The 21,974-nt window shown below is 41.2% G+C and overlaps 2 protein-coding genes across 4 annotated transcripts in view; both read right to left on the bottom strand.

Moving 5' to 3' along the window:
- Window positions 1-2,639: 2,639 nt before the first annotated feature.
- gtf2h5 (general transcription factor IIH, polypeptide 5) lies at window positions 2,640-9,729 on the bottom strand. Of its 3 annotated transcripts, none has more exons than XM_060916355.1 (4): window positions 9,654-9,729; window positions 7,750-7,779; window positions 7,392-7,480; window positions 2,640-2,835 (listed from the first exon to the last, which is right to left on the bottom strand). In XM_060916355.1, exons 3-4 carry the CDS (start codon window positions 7,424-7,426, stop codon window positions 2,655-2,657), a joined length of 216 nt encoding a protein of 71 aa, XP_060772338.1. In that variant the 5' UTR covers window positions 7,427-7,480; window positions 7,750-7,779; window positions 9,654-9,729; the 3' UTR covers window positions 2,640-2,654. The 3 variants fall into 3 exon arrangements, with proteins under 3 accessions (XP_060772338.1, XP_060772339.1, XP_060772340.1); XM_060916356.1 differs by having other exon boundaries at window positions 7,750-7,832; window positions 9,654-9,713; XM_060916357.1 differs by lacking the exon at window positions 7,750-7,779 and having other exon boundaries at window positions 9,654-9,702.
- A 3,359-nt stretch (window positions 9,730-13,088) lies between these two features.
- The window catches only part of serac1 (serine active site containing 1), a 68,164-nt gene continuing 59,278 nt past the window's right edge, over window positions 13,089-21,974 (bottom strand). Inside the window, exons 13-17 of the mRNA XM_060916354.1 lie at window positions 21,690-21,790; window positions 21,525-21,622; window positions 16,133-16,315; window positions 15,907-16,050; window positions 13,089-13,708 (exon numbers count right to left, since the gene is read on the bottom strand). Of these exons, the coding sequence (XP_060772337.1) occupies window positions 13,572-13,708; window positions 15,907-16,050; window positions 16,133-16,315; window positions 21,525-21,622; window positions 21,690-21,790 (663 nt within the window). The 3' untranslated portion in view covers window positions 13,089-13,571. The remainder of the gene's footprint in view (window positions 13,709-15,906; window positions 16,051-16,132; window positions 16,316-21,524; window positions 21,623-21,689; window positions 21,791-21,974) is intronic.

Here is a 21,974-nt window from a genome sequence, read left to right as displayed (position 1 = left end):
ACAGTTAACAGTGATTGTAGTATCTTTATTATATTTCTACACTGTTTATCTTCTCCCACAGGAAGTGGATATTAAACTCTACCTCTGCTTGTCACTGCAGTCCATTTTAATACCTTACTGTAAAAGGTACAGCCAGTTAGCGACCTCTGGAACTACAGACACATTTCCAGGGGCTCTGCACACTAAAGGTGTAAAAGATAACAGAACCAGGACAGGGACAGGTAAAGGGACAAGTAAAAGGACAGGGACAGGTAAAGAGACAAGTAAAGGGACAGGGACAAGTAAAGAGACAAGTAAAGGGACAGGGACAAGTACAGGGACAAGTAAAAGGACAGGGACAGGTAAAGAGACAAGTAAAGGGACAGGGACAAGTAAAGGGACAGGTAAAGAGACAAGTAAAGGGACAGGGACAAGTACAGGGACAGGTAAAGGGACAAGTAAAAGGACAGGTAAAGAGACAAGTAAAGGGACAGGTAAAGGGACAAGTAAAAGGACAGGGACAGGTAAAGAGACAAGTAAAGGGACAGGGACAGGTAAAGAGACAAGTACAGGGACAGGTAAAGAGACAAGTAAAGGGACAGGTACAGGTAAAGGGACAAGTAAAAGGACAGGTAGACTCGTGTTACTCCCCCCCCCCGGACACTGTAGGCTCCAGCACACTGAAACTCACAGTAATGACTGTACTTTGGCCCTTTTCAGGCACCAGAGAATCTAAATGTCCCCCAAACTGTCACCTGTTGTTTCTGTGGTTTTGGGAAATTCTGGGATGTAAACAGATAAATAACTCTGTCAGATTAATCTGGTCAATAAATAATTAGTCTGATAAAGAGATCTTCAATAAACCAGTAAATGTAGTCGACAAGTCTGGTGTAGACATACCGTAGATAAGCTGGTAAATAAATATATTTAAAAAAAAAAAATAAGTCTGGTAACTAGTCAGATGATTCTGATAAATAGATCTGGTAAATAAATAAATAAATCTGGTAAATTAATCTGACAAATAAACAGAAATATTGTAAATAACTCTGGCAAATAGATAAATATTGTAAATACATCTGGTAAATAAATAGATAAATCTGGTAAACAAATCTGGCAAATAAATATTGTAAATAAATCTAGCAAATAAACAGATAAAGATTGTAAATAAATCTGGCAAATAGCTAAATATTGCAAATAAATCTGGTAAATAAACAGATAAATATTGTAAATAAGTCTGGTAAATAAATAAATAGATAAATCTGGCAAACAAATCTGGCAAATAAACAAATATTGTAAATAAATAGATAAATCTGTTAAATAAATATGGCAAATAAATAGATAAATCTGGTAAATAAATCAGGTAAATAAACAAATCAGTATTGTAAATAAATCCTATAAACAATTCTATAAACCTGGCAAACAAATCTGTCAAATAAATAAATCTGGTAAATAAACAGATCAAGCTTGTGAATAAATTGATAAATCTGTTAAATAAATCTTGTAAATAAATCAATATTGTGAATAAATCTTGTAAATAAATCTATAAACCTGGTAAACAAATCTGGCAAATAAATAAATCTTGTAAATAAATCTGGCACATAAACAGATCAATCTTGTAAATAAATCTATAAATCTGGTAAACAAATCTGACAAATAAATAAATCTTGTAAATAAATAGATAAGTCTGACATCCACACTTTTAAAAAAAGGTTGAAACTTGAAGCCTTGAAAGCGTTTCAGAATCTTTAAAGGTTCTCTGTAGAAACCAACAACAGAGCGTTGATCAAAGCCAAGATCTCATTTTGTAGCAAATAATCTAAATTAAATCTAATAAATTTCCTCAAAGGCACAGTGTAAGTGCAGACAGTGCCTCTGTGACGTACAGAAGCATTTCTACTGGAACATACAGTAGCGTAAGGATGGGGAAAGAGAAAAGAGGGCTTATGGAGTGGATGTTTGTATGAGAAATGCGTGATGCACCACAGTGACGTTTCCAACATAAAAGCTGAGAAAACTCTCTCCCTTTATTCATCCCCCATTTTTGATGCTCGTTGTGTTGATTCTCTGATGTGGCAGAGCTGTGAATTCTGCAGAAACCTGACAACACTGTTTAACGACAAACACGTCTGAACAAAAGCTGCTTGACTGTATGGGGTTTTTTGTTTTTATCTTTCAGCTGAAGAGTAAGTTAAAGAGTTATTTTAATAATTCACTAGTTAGGAGTCTCTGATCAAGTGTAGAGGTTTCTTGACTGTTTGTCTGAAGCGGTGTCATTAATAATGTCCTGCGTAACTGAAATAAGTTCCTGTTTAGTATGACTAGTTTGGAATTAAATGCACCACCGGCGGGCCAATAATGTGCCTGGTGTAAATATTACCTTCTAGGTGCATTAGTCAAGACTCCTGATGCTTTGTTTTTATTTTTTATTTACCACACACCAGAGTTTTAATATATGGAAAAAAAATTAAAATGCAGCACATTCTTTAGCAACCGAGCATCTGATCTGTCAAGAATTTAATTAAATAATGATAAATAAAAGCTACTGGATGGATATTTATAGATGTTGTACAGACACTCTAATCAGCGTACTGACATTCAGTGGGACTTCTCGCCTCCATTTCAGCCCAGATAAACAAAAACAAAGAGGGACAAGAGAAATGTGGAGTGCATGCAGTTTATTTCTGCGTGATGGGGAATGAGTTCTGGTCCATGAGCTCGCCGACTTTCTCCTGCAGTATGTGCACAACTTCAGCCAAGATAAAAACGTGCGTGTCGTCCAGGTCCTGAATGATGAACTTCTTCCCCAGAGCCGAGGTCTCATCCAAGTACAGGAGGAACTGCTTCATCGCAGGATCGCTGTGGATTAAAGCAAGGAAGGGAATGTATTTATATCTCAATGTTATCCTTAAGCAATAAGGATGAGCGATTAAACAATACACTGCAAAAAAAAAAAAAAAGTCATCTGAGACAAGTAATGTTGCACGGTATATACCGATACTCGGACGATATCGCGATACCCTGCTATTAAAACAGTACAATACCCCATTTCATTAGTATTATTTTTAAAAAAAAGTCTTTATTTTAAAATTAAGCTCCGTATTCTGTGATCTATTATTCCATTACTTTTCCTGAGGTTTAGGTTTTTATCATGGTATCCTTACAGATATTTAATCAGGTACATTGCAAAAAAATTCTATTTTATTAATTAAGACGAGATCATTTCTTATAAGAACTCAAATTTAAGATTATTTAGCTTACTTTTCGACGCTGTTACTCGTTTCAAGCGTTACATTTTCTTAGGTGGGTAATTTTGCTCATTTTAAGCATTTAATTCTCGAAAGAAGAAAAATTAATTTAAGAAAATTTAAGTCTTGAAATGAGTAACAGCGTCGAAAAGTATGCTTTTAGATAATTAGATAAATTTACCCATATTAAAGATATTTTCTCTTAACAGGCTTTTTTTTTTTTGCAGTGTAATGTAACGAGGTCATACTTTTGGTATCGTGACAACACAGTTAGCAAGTTCAAACTGATATATTATTAGCCAAATACAAGATTATCGAACCAAATTCTAGACTTTTTTTTTTTTAACTGATTTATTTTAAGCTTTAAATCAGGGGTCATCAAACTCCAGCCCACGGGCCGACTCCGGCCCGCCACCCCCCTTTGACCGGCCCCCCAGCCCCTCTGCCCCCCACCACTTGAACCGGCCCTATGAGGCGATCCCCAAAAGTGGTCATGGCCTATTTTTTTAAATTGCTTTTTGGCAAATAATAACATGTCTGCATCTTGTATTTTGTTGATTTTATCAATTAAAATTGATATTTAGTTATAAAATGAACTATTCATATTTTCCGAATTTTCGTCATATGCTCGCGATCAAGCAGTGACAGGCAGCGCACGCGCAGAGAACTGTCAGTGTTCAGGGCAGCAAAATGGCTAGCGGTAAGCGAAAAGCTGACCGAGAGTGCAGAGTTTTTAAAGAACAGTGGACCACCGATTATTTTTTCGTTCAGTGTAAGGACCGTGCAGTTTGTCTTGTATGTAAAGAAAGTGTGTCGGTTTTCAAAGAATATAATCTGTGTTGTCACTACGAAACCCGTCACAAAGAGTATGCTAGTTTGCGAGGGCAAACAAGAGAAGACAGGATTCGGAGGATGAAATGCGGACTGGCTGCACAACAGGATGTATTCCTTCACCAAACCCAGATCAACCAGGCTGCTGTCTGAGCTAGCTATAAGGTAGCTCACCTACTAGCTACCCATGGAAAGCCGTTTACTGATGGGGCCTTTGTTAAAGTATGCATGCTTGCTGTGGCCGAGGAGGTGTGTCCCGACAAGAAGGATGCGCTCAACGTGGTGAGTCTCTCCGCACATACTATGACCAGGCGAACCGAAGATTTGGGGGACAACGTGTATGACCAGCTGAATGAGAAAGCGTCAGAATTCGAGTTTTTTGCTTTGGCCATGGATGAGAGCAATGACGTGCAGGACACAGCACAACTGCTGTGATCTATTGATCTATTGCTCATATTATTATAATTTCACTGTTTTTTTAAAATGTATTTATTTTATAGGCCTATTTATTTGACCTTTATTAAGTGCTGCACACAATTATTATTAATATTAGTAATAATATCAACAGGCCTACCTACAATTTATAATTTTCCACTCACCTTTGCCAGTGTCAATCACCTCAAATAGGCAGATGTTTCTTACCTTGACAGCTTTGATGTTATTTTTATTAGAAAATAAATAAATGGAATATCTGTGGTATTTCAAATTAAAACAAAGTGTGAAGACTCGATTACTACTTTTGCAAACCACTAGTAAAGATAAACAAATATGTGCCAGGAATCAAGTGTTGATATAGTAGTGTGGATATAGTAGTGGGGATGGCCATGCCAGGCTAGTAATCTCTACTACACAATGAGGCCTGCTGGTGGTCATACTTGTCTGGGTCATACAATTCTGTTATATAGCTGACCCGACCCCGGCCCCCATCACAGTCAGGAACGGCAATGTGGCCCCCAGAGAAAAAAAGTTTGGTGACCCCTGCTTTAAATGGTTTAGGCCAGGGCTTTTCAAAGTGTGGGGCACGCCTCCCCTAGGGGGCACCAGAGTTCTTCAGGGGGGGCGCAACGTGAGAAAAAATAAACCAGAATAAGTTACTATTGCGGACATTTAGCGAACTTCAGCTAGCCTTTGCCAGAGACAAAATGGACCTATTTTTAGTACCTAAAGCTACAGTGAGTGAGGAGACAGAGTCTGGGCCAAGCAAAAAAACAGAGCCTCCAGGATTTCGCGATGTTGCGATTTGCAACTTCAACGCAAATTCAACCAATCCCCGCGAATTCAGGGCGGTGTTGCAATTATATCCAATCACCGCAACCTTCCCGCAAATTTGATCAATCGTTGGCGTCGTCTTGAGGTGACGTCGACAAACTACCTTCCGCCTTACATCCGTGTATACGTTCAAGAGAAGCAGCATGCGTGCAGTGTTGCCAGATTGGGTGGTTTCAAGTGCATTTTGGCGGGTTTTGAACATATTTTGGGCTGGAAAACGTCAGCAGTATCTGGCAACACTGCATGTGCGAGTCAGTGTTTCTGTAGGCTTAAATTCTGTTACTGAAAGTGTGTTATGTTTACAGTGAAGGACTGTGTGCACTTTATTTTTTTTTTACTTAATACAAGAAATTAATGGATGCCAACATTTTTGCCAAAATGGTATTTTATTTTCCATTGTTTAGGCAGCTTCAGCATCATACTGTGAGATTCTGTTCAAATTGTTTTTTTTCTTCTATGAAGCCTGAGCCATTTATTTTATTAGTTTATAATTATTGTTTAATTTAGTCTTCAGGAGAGACTGCCTGCACACAGCACTAGTATTAAGTGTTTTTTCTTCCATGAAAGCTGAGGCATTTATATTATATTTTAAGGTAACTTCATGTTGTGCTGTGAGGTTCTCTGCACTTTAACTTTTGAACCAACAGGTGCATTTGGATAAGTAAAGCCTATTTTTCTGCATTTTTGTAGTCCTGGTAATCTTTTATATTGGTAAAGTTGTTTATAGGACCATTTCTCAGTGTCTTTGTTTTTTTAATCAATAGTTTTTCAGTAATAACTTAATATTTAACATATCACTCAATTTTAATCACAAAAAGAGAAAATCGCAACAATTTCTCGCAACTTTCACTTCCTCCCGCAATGTAATCGCAACAAAAACCTAAAAAACACCGCAACTTTCATCGCAATTTTTTTGGAAACCCCCGCAACATCAGACATTTTAGCCTGCAACAATCACAAAAAAAGGCCCGCGGAATCCTGGGGGGACTGAAAAAAGAAGGAAGTATGACCACGATTATTTAAAGTTTGGATTTTCATGGACTGGATCTGAAGATGCTCCACTCCCACAGTGTGTTGTCTGCCAAGAGGTGCTAGCTAACGATGCTATGAGATGTTTAAAATGTGTAAAAAAAAAAAGATGGTTTTAAAAAGCACAGATGTTTAAAATGTGTAAAAGAAAAAAATAAAAATGTGTACAACAACCATTTTTTAAAAATATGAATGGAGCATTAAGTATAGCAACAACAAAAATTGTAAGGGGGGGGCGCTGTTGTTTATTTGCTCTCTGAGGGGGGGCTGACTCTCCCACACTTTGAAAACCCCTGGTTTAGGCTTTATTCCCTCGTGGCAGCTAAGGTGGTGTTTACATTAGACCGTATCAGCGGATCATCAGATTAACGTTTTTAAAACGATTAGTGTGCACACAGCAACGCCAATACACGGATACGCTCGGCTCCGCAGGCATCCTGCGCCCTGAACAGCGAGTGCCCTCTGGAGGGTGCGCACTCCGGCCCTGCGCAGCTCACAGAGCACGCGAGTGAAGCGCACAAGCAGTGATTTGGGACAAATAGCAGGAAGTGAAAGTCCGCGCCGTTTTTCAACAGTCACGTCACATGACCAACGTGGCATGACCAACGCCAGCGAATCAGGAAGGTGGATGTCACAGTGACGTTGTCCAATGACGACGTCAGCTAGAGCTCAGCACAGCATATCCTCGTTTCTCAATGTTTACACAGCACCGGATCAGATACGAACTGGGTTGAATACGTGGGCCCTGGCGGATTCAAGTTGTTCCGCCTGTGGAGTCGTTTCCCGGCGTTTTAATGTGCACGGACAGTGCATCCGCGACGAAAATGAGACGGATACAGTCTAATGTAAACACCACCTAATTGTTCGGCACAGATGCTTAAAATAAGCAAAATTATCTGCCCTGGCAGTGGAACAAGATGATTTGAAGCTTAAAATAAGATTCTTATGTGTGGTTTGTTGTCATAACAGGTATAAATTTGATTATACTGCTTTGATATCTTATTTTTTCAGTGTATTGAGGATAAATATAAAGCTTACCATTCCACAAGAACTCCTTTTAACACATTCACCATCTTTAAAACTAAAAAACAAAGTCAGCTCACAGCCAAATCCTCTGAATGAGTGACCTTGTGGAGATGGAGAGGAATAAAAACAGGTTAAAAAGAGTGAGATTAAAAATAGTCAACATGATCTTACTAATCAGGTTACTTACTAGCCAAGATGAAGTTATGGTTAATATTAGTTGTAAAAATAGCAGAAATCAAAACGTTTGAGCATAAATGAAGACTATAATAATGATTTAAAATACTACAAAGATGAAATGTGTGCAATAAAAACAGATGTTATTCAGGTATATAATATAATACAAACAAAACAGTGTAGTGCGCATATATACCTGGTGTTACGGTAAGTACCAGTACGTTTCCTTTGGAGGAAAAAAGGACTGATGATCCGTTTATTGGTTAAATTGTCAGCTTACTCATCTCATCTCATTATCTCATACAAAATCCCTCAAATATAAAAGTGCAAGACTGTTCACAATAAAACACTCCATTTTTAAATGTAAATATAATTTTCAAGAAATACTAGTGCATCTCAAAAAATTAGAATATTGTGAAAAAGTTCAATATTTTCCATCAGTTATTTAAGAAAGTGAAAATGTTATATATTATAGACTCATTACACAAACTAAAATGTTTCAAGCATTTTTCTATTTTAATCAGTATGGCATACAGTACAAAAACAAAAAAAATCCATCTCAAAATATTAGAATATTTCATTTCGAGTTTGAGTAAAACAGTATGAACACAGTGTATCTCTCGGTCTAGTTCAGTACACACAACCACAATCATGGGGAAGACTGCTGACTTGACTGTTGTCCAGAAGATGATCACTGATGCCCTCCACAAGGAGGGTAAGCCACAAAAGGTCATTGCTGAAAAGGGTGGCTGGAAAAGGTGCACAAGCAACAGGGATGGCTGCAGTCTTGAGAGGATTGTTGAGAAAAGTTGATTCAAGAACTTGGGAGAGCTTCACAAGGAGTGGACTGAGGCTGGTGTCAGTGTATCAAGACCCATCACGAACAGACATCTTCAAGAAAGGGGATACAACTTTCGCATTCCTAATATCAAGCTACTCCTGAGCCAGAGACAATGTCAGAAGTGTCTTATCTGGGTTAAGGAGAGAAAGAAATGGACTGTTGCTCAGTGGTCCAAAGTCCTCTTTTCAGATGAAAGTACATTTTGCATTTAATTTAGAAATCATGGTTCTAGAGTCTGGAGGAAGAGTGGAGAGGCACAGAATCCAAGGTGTTTGAAGCCCAGTGTGAAGTTTCCACAGTGTGTGATGATTTGGGGTGCCATGTCATCTGCTGGTGTTGGTCCACTGTATTTTATCAAGTCCAAAGTCAACACAGCCATCTACCAGGAGATTTTAGAGCACTTCATGCTTCCATCTGCTGATGAGCTTTTTGGAGATGCTGATTTCCTTTTCCAGCAGGACTTAGCACCTACCCACAGTGCCAAAACTACTACCAAATGGTTTGCTGACCATGAAATTACTGTGTTTGATTGGCCAGCCAACTTGCCTGACCTGAACCCCATAGAGAATCTATGGGGTATTGTCAAGAGGAAGATGAGAAACACCCGACCCAAAAATACAGATACGCTGAAGGCCACGATCAAAGCAACCTGGGCTTCAATAACACCTCAGCAGTGCCACAGACTGATCACCTCCATGCCACACCGCATTGATACAGTAATTCATGGTAAAGGAGCCCCAACCAAGTATTGAGTGTATAAATGAATATACTTTTCAGAAGTTGGACATTTCTGTATTGTAAATCCTTTTTTTTTGATTGATCTTAGGGAATATTCTAATAATTTGAGATACTGGATTTCTGATTTTCATGAGCTATAAGCCATAATCATCAAAATTAAAACAAAAAAGGCTTTAAATATTTCACTTTACATGTAATGAATATAGAATATATGAAAGTTTACCTTTTTGAATTAAATTATGAAATAAAAGGAACTTTTTCATGGTATTCTAATTTTTTGAGATGCACTAGTGTGTAAAACGGCACAAAGCAGTTATGGCGATTATGATTACCGTAATATCTGATATATATGGGGTCTAAGAGTTTCTACCACAGCCGTGTTAGCTTCGCTTGCTATTAGATCACTACTGAGCACCACTCCGTCCTTATCACCATCTCTGTACATTTATTCAAATATATATATTATATAATATATATAAAAATCTGTTTTTGTGCGTATAAAAGAAAAATACTTAACCTACAAAATGAGATCCTGTTGTTTTCCTGTTTTCGTCGCGTATTACTGAAGTAACACAGCTACAACAGCGCCATCTAGTGTACTGGAGAGCATTATAGCTTTTTTTTTTTATTTTTTTAACTGGCGTGCAAAAGTTTGTACACCCGACGTTTTTCTGCATGGGGAGCAGGGCAATTCAAACCTAATTTATAATTAATTTACAAATAAAATTTGTGAACAATGATATATATCATGACTTTCTTGTCCATGGTGAACTTGAATGAGGCAGTATATGACTTCTGCATAAGTATTCACCCCCCTTGAACCTTTCTACATGTTGTAGTGTTACAACCTGGAGCTGAAGTTAATTGTAACTGGGATTATACAGCATCACATGAGTTGACATAATACTGAAGTCAAAGCAAAATTATTTACAAATTTACAAAATTGTGATTGTATGAGCATTCATCCCGGTCACTGTTAAACCTCTTAAATAGTTCCCAGTTAATTATTTATCAGATGTCAAAATCATTCGAATGAAGTCAACCGATGCGTAATACAGGTTTTCTTTTACATTATAATTACTGCAATTTCCCTCATGATCAATAAATTATGCATGTATTTATCATTCTACAGTGGTGCTTGAGTTTCTGAACCCTTTAGAATTTTCTATATTTCTGCATAAAGATGACCTAAAACAACATCACAAGTCCTAAAAGTAGATAAAGAGAACCCAGTTAAACAAATGAGACAAAGATGTTATACTTGGTCATTTATTTATTTATTGAGGAAAATGATCCAATATTACATATCTGTGAGTGGCAAAAGTATGTGAACCTTTGCTTTCAGTATCTGGTGTGACCCCCTTGTGCAGCAATAACTGCAACTAAACGTTTGTGGTAACTGTTGATCAGTCCTGCACACCGGCTTGGAGGAATTTTAGCCCGTTCCTCCGTACAGAACAGCTTCAACTCTGGGATGTTGGTGGGTTTCCTCACATGAACTGCTCACTTCAGGTCCTTCCACAACATTTCCATTGGATTAAGGTCAGGACTTTGACTTGGCCATTCCAAAACATTAACTTTATTCTTCTTTAACCATTCTTTGGTAGAACGACTTGTGTGCTTAGGGTCGTTGTCTTGCTGCATGACCCACCTTCTCTTGAGATTCAGTTCATGGACAGATGTCCTGACATTTTCCTTTAGAATTCGCTGGTATAATTCAGAATTCATTGTTCCATCAATGTTGGCAAGCCGTCCTGGCCCAGATGCAGCAAAATAGGCCCAAACCATGATGCTACCACCACCATGTTTCACAGATGGGATCTTATGCTGGAATGCAGTGTTTTCCTTTCTCCAAACATAATGCTTCTCATTTTAACCAAAAAGTTCTATTTTGGTCTCATCCGTCCACAAAACATTTTTCCAATAGCCTTCTGGCTTGTCCACGTGATCTTTAGTAAACTGCAGACGAGCAGCAATGTTCTTTTTGGAGAGCAGTGGCTTTCTCCTTGCAACCCTGCCATGCACACCATTGTTGTTCAGTGTTCTCCTGATGGTGGACTCATGAACATTAACATTAGCCAATGTGAGAGAGGCCTTCAGTTGCTTAGAAGTTACCCTGGGGTCCTTTGTGACCTCGCTGACTATTACACGCCTTGCTCTTGGAGTGATCTCTGTTGGTCGACCACTCCTGGGGAGGGTAACAATGGTCTTAAATTTCCTCCATTTGTACACAATCTGTCTGTCTGTGGATTGGTGGAGTCCAAACTCTTTAGAGATGGTTTTGTAACCTTTTCCAGCCTGATGAGCATCAACAACGCTTTTCCTGAGGTCCTCAGAAATCTCCTTTGTTCATGCCATGATACACTTCCACAAACATGTGTTCTGAACATCAGACTTTGATAGATCCCTGTTCTTTAAATAAAACAGGGTGCCCACTCACACCTGATTGTCATCCCATTGATTGAAAACACCTGACTCTAATTTCACCTTCAAATTAACTGCTAATCCTAGAGGTTCACATACTTTTGCCACTCACAGATATGTAATATTGGATCATTTTCCTCAATAAATAAATGACCAAGTATAATATTTTTGTCTCATTTGTTTAACTGGCTTCTCTTTATCTACTTTTAGGACTTGTGTGAAAATCTGACAATGTTTTAGGTCATATTTATGCAGAAATATAGAAAATTCTAAAGGGTTCACAAACTTTCAAGCACCACCGTATCTATCATTCTGTCCTTCGCTCTCCACATGTACGATGACCCTTGTGGCATGTAGATGTACAGTTCCACTAATATCGATAGCTTATCTAACCAATAACGTACTTCATTGCCTCGGGTTGACCGCCAGTCTCAGTATATCCAGGGTTATTGGTTGTTATAGGGTTCAAAAGGGGTTTATAAGGGTTGTAGGGTTTCATTCTACACCCCTTGGACCATGACCCTGTCACCTGTTCGGCACAGGATGTGTCATTTTGGAGATGCTCAGACCCAGTCATCTAGCCATCACAATTTGTCAAAGTTGCTCAGATCCTTACGCTTGCTTTGATCTGGCATAGATTTTTTCTTTTTTACACCGGATGCTCTTCCTAACACAGCCCTCCATAATCTATCCGGGCTTGGGACCGGCGCCAAGTATGCACCGGCTTGTGTAACCCCAGTGGATGGGTATTTGACCAGATCTACGTGTCGGTGGAAACCCACACAGACACAGGAAGAACATGCGAACTCCACACGGAAAGGCCTGTTGGCTGTAGGATTCGAACCTGGAACCTTCTTGCTGTGAGGTGACAGTGCTAACCACTACACCACCAGATGGAAAGCTCTGAAAAAACTCCACCATGGGAAAGTCTTCAGAACAGAGGCCTGTGTTTAAAAAAAAATTCAGGATGTGCTGTTCCAAGAAAAAAAAAAAAAAAAAATTCATGGTGGTAACAGTAACTCAGATGATTACATGTTGGATTCCTGGTCAACCTTTGCACGCAGGTGAACATCCTCATCATCTCATCTCATCTCATTATCTCTAGCCGCTTTATCCTTCTACAGGGTCGCAGGCAAGCTGGAGCCTATCCCAGCTGACTACGGGCGAAAGGCGGGGTACACCCTGGACAAGTCGCCAGGTCATCACAGGGCTGACACATAGACACAGACAACCATTCACACTCACATTCACACCTACGCTCAATTTAGAGTCACCAGTTAACCTAACCTGCATGTCTTTGGACTGTGGGGGAAACCGGAGCACCCGGAGGAAACCCACGCGGACACGGGGAGAACATGCAAACTCCGCACAGAAAGGCCCTCGCCGGCCCCGGGGCTCGAACCCAGGGCCTTCTTGCTGTGAGGCGACAGCGCTAATCACTACACCACCGTGCCGCCCCATCCTCATCATCATAAAGATAATCATTTCCACGATCCTTCACTCTTTCCCCATCAGACAAAAGGACACAGAGAGACACAGCCACTTTATTTATTGTGCTTAAGTGCTGGAAATATATTTTGGCACAGATTTAAGCTTAAATCCTCCTCAAGAACTCATACTCGAATAATTTAAACAGGTAACGTTGATGTACACAAAAATAGTGTGGATATAATTAAAATCTAATCGATCGCTGTGTTTGAGGTAGTGGCACCAATGAAGAAGTCTGGCGAGTCGGCAGTTCGGCGTTCCTCCATCTCATTCTTAGTTTTTCCAAGAGTGTGCTAGCGTCAATAAAAATAGACACCGAGTTTAAATGATTACACATACATAGTGGTCATACAAAAATCAGCGCACAAAATGAATCCTGCATTTGCCGGGAGAAATGTTTAAAGATATTACTGTATGTTTCACACATGTATTAGTTGTTTTCTTTTTTTCCATCTTGCATTTTGTGGTATCTTCCAGACGACTCCCTGTTGATGAAAAATCCTAAAGATGACACGAGATGCAAAGATTCAGTTGATTATCTGCCCACCAAGAGCATCCTGTATAAACTGCAAGCTCCGTTTGTAGAGAAACGTGTCCTTCTTCTTGGGTTTGCAGATGTTTAGATGATCGACGCCCACCTCTATTAGCTCTCCGATCCCCAGATCTGCAAAAGGTACAAAGAGATTGTGGATTGATGAGAACTGAGGAATAAATTTAATATCCTGAATTCCTGACAATTTGTGATATTTTTATTTTTGACAAAAAGGTCATGATATCGGAGAGTCGACGTCAAGTAAAAAGGGACGCTTGTAGCGAGCGACAGCTTGTTTGGCATCTGTTTAGACATAAAAACGCCCAAGAGATGTTGTTTGCTTTGTCGTTTATTTTAAAAATCAATACAGAGATGTAGGTAATGATAGTTCACTATTAACCGCGCTGAAACACAATGCAATTTTATGTCGAGTCAGGAATAAACCACTTGGGTGAATAAAAGGGTTTCTGCAGAGATCAGCAAATCTAATTTAATGCCATTTAAATTTTTTTTTTTTAATGCCATCAACAACCCATGACAATCCACGGAGATGCATCGAGTTGTGGTCAGAAGTTTACATACAGCGACGTGAATGTCATCTTGGACATGGACGTCGTGGCAATATTTGGGCTTTCAGTAATTTCTCTGAACTGTTCTTTTTCTGTGGCAGAATGATTGTACAGCATACAGCTTTAATAAAAAAAAAACTAGAACTTGGTGCACAAGTTTTCATGTTCTTTGGGTTTTCTGAAATCAACAGAGGGTCAAAATTAAAAAGATATCACGAGAAAACGATTCTGACCTTTTGATGACTTTGACCTTGACTTTGTGCGTGAACATACTTGGCCAATCTGATTCTCATTCGAACACCGTACTGCTCTCAGCCAATCACAACACAGCGTACCGCTCTCAGCCAATCAGAACACGCCGTACCGCTCTCAACCAACCAGAACACAGCGTACCGCTCTCAGCCAACCAGAACACGCCGTACCGCTCTCAGCCAGTCAGAACACGGCGTACCGCTCTCAGCCAACCAGAACACGGCGTACCGCTCTCAGCCAACCAGAACACGGCGTACCGCTCTCAGCCAACCAGAACACGCCGTACCGCTCTCAGCCAACCAGAACACGGCGTACCGCTCTCAGCCAACCAGAACACGCCGTACCGCTCTCAGCCAACCAGAACACGCCGTACCGCTCTCAGCCAACCAGAACACGCCGTACCGCTCTCAGCCAACCAGAACACGCCGTACCGCTCTCAGCCAACCAGAACACGCCGTACCGCTCTCAGCCAACCAGAACACAGCGTACCGCTCTCAGCCAACCAGAAAACGCCGTACCGCTCTCAGCCAACCAGAACACGCCGTACCGCTCTCAGCCAACCAGAACACAGCGTACCGCTCTCAGCCAACCAGAACACGCCGTACCTCTCTCAGCCAACCAGAACACGCCGTACCGCTCTCAGCCAACCAGAACACGCCGTACCGCTCTCAGCCAGTCAGAACACGGCGTACCGCTCTCAGCCAGTCAGAACACGGCGTACCGCTCTCAGCCAGTCAGAACACGGCGTACCGCTCTCAGCCAGTCAGAACACGGCGTACCGCTCTCAGCCAGTCAGAACACGGCGTACCGCTCTCAGCCAGTCAGAACACGGCGTACCGCTCTCAGCCAGTCAGAACACGGCGTACCGCTCTCAGCCAGTCAGAACACGGCGTACCGCTCTCAGCCAGTCAGAACACGCCGTACCGCTCTCAGCCAGTCAGAACACGCCGTACCGCTCTCAGCCAGTCAGAACACGCCGTACCGCTCTCAGCCAGTCAGAACACGCCGTACCACTCTCAGCCAACCAGAACACAGCGTACCGCTCTCAGTCAATCAGAACACAGCGTACCGCTCTCAGCCAGTCAGAACACACCATAATGCCCTCGGCCAATGAGAACACACCTGAATGAATATGAAAGAAGATATCACGAAAAAACAATTTTGACCTTTTTGGTGACCTTGACCGGATGACCCTCAAAATGTCATCCTGTCTATCCTGGAAGTTTCATGAAGATTGGTCCAGCCGTTTTCCCGTAATATCATTAACAAACAAACAAACGCCACCGAAAACAATACCTCACCCCCTGGTGGACTCTGTCCCAGGCGAGGCAACAAATGATCTAATCTTATAAATCTGACAGTACGGACACAAATAACACAAAACAAAAAAATTGTCAATTATGGCCAAATTACACAACGGAGGGACGTCCAAACACATCTTCCGACTCATAGGTCGTAAAGCATCAAACAAACAGCTTCTTCATGTTTAAGGGAGTAAAGCTGACGTACCTGCTGACGCAGCGGGAACCACTAATACGTTCATCATCGGGCCGACGGACGTGGGCAGAGTTTCGGCAAAGCTCAGAATCTTGAACTCTTTGTCTTTTGCGATGTTGAGGAAATTCTGGTTCAGGTCTTGTAAGGCTGGAGAGTCTGCAGAAAGTGGGTGAGACAATAAAATGAAATGAAATGGAGGAAAAATGAACAAAAACTGATGGTAAAAAACCCATCCAACCTTTGCATAGCTCTCTGACTTCTATGGACGGAAACAGGACATAGCGCACGTTTACGGAGTACTCGGCCATGAACGTGCCGTGGTGAGGAACGCTGTAGAACAACACGCCCTTCGTGTTCTTCACCAAGGAGCTCAGCTCAGGATCTTTCGAGGCGTCTAAGAGCATCTTTTTCACCAGCAAGCCTAGTGAAATCCACACAGAGGTCTGAGGACGATCGTTCACCTGGAGCTTACAACAAACTCAAGTGGTAATGTTGAAGGGAATAAATATGGAGGTGATTATAGAAAATGGTGCGTGGTGACTGGTCGAGAAATTCAGACCATTTCTCGATAATCACCTCGAGCGACTCGGCAAAACGGCGGCCGATCGCTTTCACCGCAAGTGAGGAAGAATTACAAAAAAGTGTGGTCTAAAACTATTCAAAGGGAAGGCGGAGTTGGGATTTATTTTATCGGTTTCAAAACGAAGGATTTTACGTGACTCGGTGTGGACAAGTGACAAGTCTGTGCGCGTCTTTATTACATTTCCATGCTGCTTTTGAAGTTTGAAATACATTTTCATAATACATATTTAAATTAAAAAAAATCCCCTGTGTATTTATTGCTGGGTTTCAGTCATGTGACTTTTCTTAGCAGTTTTACCAGGAGTGAAATAGCTGGTGGTCTTGACGACTAGCGATAAGTTATCAGAGGACGCTCGTAATCTAGAAGCCACTGCTGGCTTTAGATATATTCAGAAGATCGCTATGTGCAATGGAATCGACCCCGACAGTCTGGGAAAGAAGGATTTATCATACGATCTGGAAAACGACCCTTCAGTCGAGTTCCCCGACATCTCGAACTATCTGGTGTTGCAGACGTCCTTCTACACCGCAGAACAGATGAAAGCGTGGAAGAGTACGGAGGCTTACAATTTTTTTTTTTTTTTGTACGTGGCTGGGTAAAGGACCTCGCTATCAAGTCGCTGCCCAATGAATCCTGGATTGTTTTTGCCCGTCTAAGTATTTTTTTAAGCTTTTCATCCACATCTTTACAACAAAGCATAAACAAACCGCTGGCTTGATTCTCACTCGTCTTGGCTCTCATCTCTCCGCTAAATCATTCACAAAGATCATCAGAAACCCCTTTAAAGACCTGGATCTTAGTTAAATAAGATGGAGAAGACGTGATCACGGCGCATTGTAACTGCACGGCTGGGGAAGAATTATGTCGCGACCTTCATGCATATGGACTTTGTGAAGCGTAAACAAAGAAACAGCTGGAGAATCAGCTTTAGTGCTTCGGGACTAAAAAAAGTAGCGTAAAATAACGACACACAGCAAGAAAAGTACTTGGAAAACACTAAGGACAGAGCTGAGAGGGAAATGCAAACCTTTCACCAAGTGATCGCCGCAAACTCCAGCACGCTTCGACTCGGCTCCCTTCGATTTCACTGAAAAGCCGCCTTTCTCCACGTCTTTTTGTGAAATCCTGTGTTCGTTCAGCCTTTTTTAATTAGTTCACATCGAACCCTGAAGAAATTTTTATCAGTTTCACGGTTTGATCGATTCGCTACAAACAACGCAAGCGTACGGCATTTTTCATGCAAGCGATGAACCGTCTCCATACAAACATTTTGTCAACTGAGCTTTGGTAGACCACCAGCTAAAGTTTTGAATAACTAATGAGGCGGATGTGACGTCACATGAAACCCAGCAATACTAAAACAATTATCCGCCTCAGGCTCAGTGACTATCCGTGAATAATAACCGAGACTGAGGTGGTGTTTACATTAGACCGTATCCGTCTCGTTTTCATCGCGGATGCACTGTCCGTGCACATTAAAACGCCGGGAAACGACTCCACAGGCGGAACAACTTGAATCCGCCAGGGCCCACGTATTCAATCCAGTTCGTATCTGATCCGGTGCTGTGTAAACATTGAGGAACGAGGAAACGCAGTGCTGAGCTCTAGCTGACGTCGTCATTGGACAACGTCACTGTGACATCCACCTTCCTGATTCGCTGGCGTTGGTCATGCCACGTTGGTCATGTGACGCAACTGCTGAAAAACGGCGCGGACTTTCACTTCCTGCTATTTGTCCCCAATCACTGCTCGTGCGCTTCACTCGCGCGCTCTGTGAGCTGCACAGGGCCGGACTGCGCACCCTCCAGAGAGCACTCGCTGTTCAGGGCGGAGTGATTTGGAGCGCAGGATGCCTGCGGAGCCGAGCGTATCCGTGTATTGGCGTTGCTGTGTGCACGCGAATTGTTTTAAAAACGTTAATCTGATGATCCGCTGATACGGTCTAATGTAAACACCACCTGAGGTGGGTAATTGTGAAATATTTAAAAGTAAAAAAAAAAAACCCACCCTGAACAGCTTGCAGAGTAATCTTTATAATTAATATCTTCAAGATCTATTTTTGTAATAAAATTAAGTTAGTCTGTTTCCATATTACATTAGAGTGGGGCAAAAAGCCCCCCTTAAAGAAAATTCAGTTTTTCTCCAAGTTGAAATGAACCATGTGTTTAGTTTTAATCACAGTTTTTGACAACAGTGACATGAACAATAATGCCACCTAAAGTTTGCCTAAAGTTAATACTTAATTTTTTTTTTTTAACAAAAACAAACATTGTGCCAAGGGGGCCTTTTACCCCCCCAGTGGGGTAAAAGGCCCCCTGAGGTGGGGCAATAGGCCCCCTCACTCAAAAAAAGCTGTTTGGATAGCAAAAGTGTTTACTTAAGCCTATAATGTGAAAGAAACAAGAAAATATCCCTGAATTAATGAACAGCTGCATTATTTTATTATATTTCGCATTTTAATTTCAATTTTTTTTTTATTTCAATTATTTTTAATATTAAGTTCAAATTACTTGCTTTATTCAACCAGGTAAGCGAGATGTTATTAAAAACTATGTATCTGCTATTCAGAAATGTATGAAATACAGTAATTATGATAAAAGGAAACGATGCCCCCTGGGGGCCATTTACCCCGCCATTAAGGGGGCGTTTTACCCCACAGACTACACTTTTACAAAAAAGGGTCTTACTTTCAAAATGTGGTTCAACTTTTTATACCTAATGTATTTTTTTTAACGTACTGACTTGTCTACTCATACCACATACACAGCTGTGATATCTGACGAAATAGCAGCTATCTAAATACAGTTTTACTGATATCTGAAAATTATATCACTTACCATGAAATTTGATTTCTCTCCGCTGCGTTGCTGATATGCGATCCACAGTGGATATTTGTATATCCCCGTTGTCAAGCCAGTCCATAGCAACAATAGAAATGTAACTTTGCGCCATCTGGTGGTTATTTTGGGTAAAACAGGCCGGGGGCGTATTACCCCACGGGGGCGTATTACCCCACTCTACTCTACCCAAAATGCTGTGCTGATAGTAGGATCATGCTTCATCTCTATGCTTTAATAGATTTAACATCAGTATGTACTTATTAACTGAGTGATTGGGTCGGATGGGAAAATATTTCGCTCGAGGGCGTGTCGTACGGACCGAGCGAGTGAGTGAGTGGGTGCAGCGAGGTCCCTATAAATGACCAAGAGCTAAATATTTTCCTATCAATCAGCATTTTATCATATGACCTTTTTTAACGAACAGTGGAAAACGATGCGAAAAACGACTCGACTGAGCACAGTGAAAGTGAATTTTATTACCCAGATGATTTATCAGACAGACCGAATTAAACATGCTGAAATTGAAGAAATTCACTTGTTTATTTATACAAGGATGCAAAACACCGTAAAAAAAACTAAGTACAGCATGAACGTTTTCAAAAGATTTCCTGCTGAAGTTAAGGAGGAAAGAGATCTATAACAGTCATCCCCTTGAAGAAGCTCGACAGCTTGCTATGTAGTTTTTATATACATACGAGTGAAGAAAAAAATTTTCGACTACGAACCAGACACTCTGTTTTCCTTTTGGCGAAGTATTCCACGCTACCTTGATAACAACAAGATAAACAAAATGAAAACTGCGGAAGGATGTGAGGGAAACGGGTCCCGGGGCAGCATACGGCTTTTTCCAGACCGGATTCAAAAACCCGTATCTGCCCAGTCATGTGACTTTTGCCGATGGTTTTATTAAAGTAGAACTGAAGTCATTTTTAAACTTGCTTTATTTCTTAATTAACGTATTACTCAATTACGGTTTTAGTAACCTTATATCGTGACTTGTATTTGCAATTATCGGCCTATTCGGTTTTTAGCCGTGTTGAATTTAGTTCGTTTGGTCCACGGCAGGCGTCGCTTATCTGCGCGATCTTCACGAGACTTGTGCGAGACTTCGAAACGTCAAGAAGTGTCAGCCAGGTGTCAGTGCCGCCATTTTGAAAACTTTATCGTACAAAAACGAGTTTAAATGACGATTACTGCTTACTTTTTTCAAACTTTCCTGATCGCTATCAAAACAAACAAAACTTCCGGCTTGATTACGTCAGCATTCGAAAGAGAGCGCGCGCGTCTTTTGACAACGTTGGCAGATCTTGGTCACTTTGATTTCCGCTGTACGTTTTACTTCCGTCCTACGATGTCTCGCACAGGTCTCGACGAATCTCGTTTACGGCCATTGCTTTGACGTATGGACTGATATATTACAGAGCATATTTCAAATACTCAGAACTTCCTATAGCAGCGACAAAAAATAGCGATCAAAAATGCATTCCGATATTTAATAAAATGAGAGAAATAGAATTTTGATGATAAAAAAAAATTTGCCTTCAGTTCTCCAAAAGCGTGCGCGGGTCCGTATGGGTCATATGATGCTAATACTTCTTTAACTTCAAATCACAAAGCTTCAAATTTCATGCTAATTCCACCATCACACCCGGTCATCCTGTCGATCGCTAACTTGCAGAGCAGAGTCTGTGTATAGCTGCAGTGCATTCTGGGACGTTGGGTCCAGAGTTGTTGGTGCACCAACAACTTCTTGTCGGGATTCTAGAAGGAGAAGGTCTTGCTGACCTCCTGAGATGTTTTTCTCCGATTAAACTCGAGTGCAAATTGGCTCGCAATGACATGATTGACACGGTTGATGCACAACCTCTGCTATGGTTAGAGAAGCAGCTTTGGGACCAAACGGTTGCTGGTTTGATTCCCTGGACAAGCAGGAATGGCTGAAGTGCCCTTGAGCAAGGCACCGAACCCCCGACTGCTCTCCAGGTTGCTCTGGGTATGTTGGACGTCGCTCTGGATGCAGAGCGTCTGCTAAATGCCTGTCATGTCATGTAACTTCTCGCAGGAATAACGGAAATACAGCAAATCATTGTGTTTCAGGGTGGAGTTTTCTTTTAACTCGAAAACGATGCAGGTTTTCCAGAAGGTGAAATGTTTAATGAAGCTACTATGATGGATGCAGGTTTATCTCTGACCCACCGATGACTAACCTCCCATGCTGTGCGCCACCCAAACCACAGGCCGCTCACCGACTCCTGCAGCTTTCAGCTTCTTCAGGAGCTCTCCGCTGCGATACGCTAAAGACTTCCTGCGTAGACAGTGAAATGATTAAACTCACTACTTATGGATCCAAACCCCTGCTTTTCCTACTTTACCTCTGGTTTTCAGCAGGACACTTGGCACTCCAGTCGCTCAGATGCGTGTCGTACTCCACAGACAGGATTCTGAGATGGGGACAATCGGCTGCTAACCACGACTGTGGGTCGAACAAAAGAAAACAATACCAGAACGTCAGAGACGCAGAGGCTGTCCACACGGCAACGGATTCAGGTGAATCTGATAAAATTGTTTATCGTTTCGGCCTGGCGTCCACACGGCACCAGCGTTTTGGGTGCCCCAAAACGATATTTTTTGAGAACGGGTTCCAGAGTGGAAAAATC

This window comes from Neoarius graeffei, chromosome 3 (genome assembly GCF_027579695.1).
Source record: "Neoarius graeffei isolate fNeoGra1 chromosome 3, fNeoGra1.pri, whole genome shotgun sequence".
Taxonomy (NCBI): Eukaryota; Metazoa; Chordata; class Actinopteri; order Siluriformes; family Ariidae; genus Neoarius; species Neoarius graeffei.
Note: the sequence above shows the minus strand (reverse complement) of the source record. Positions and strands in the feature narration are given on the sequence as shown.

Excerpts from the sequence above, each read along its gene's own strand:
- gtf2h5 (XM_060916355.1), bottom strand. The coding sequence starts at position 7,426 with ATGGTGAATGTGTTAAAAGGAGTTCTTGTGGAATG. Across the intron at positions 2,836-7,391 it reads AAAGGAGTTCTTGTGGAATG|CGATCCTGCGATGAAGCAGT; the intron begins GTAAGCTTTATA and ends TTTAATCCACAG.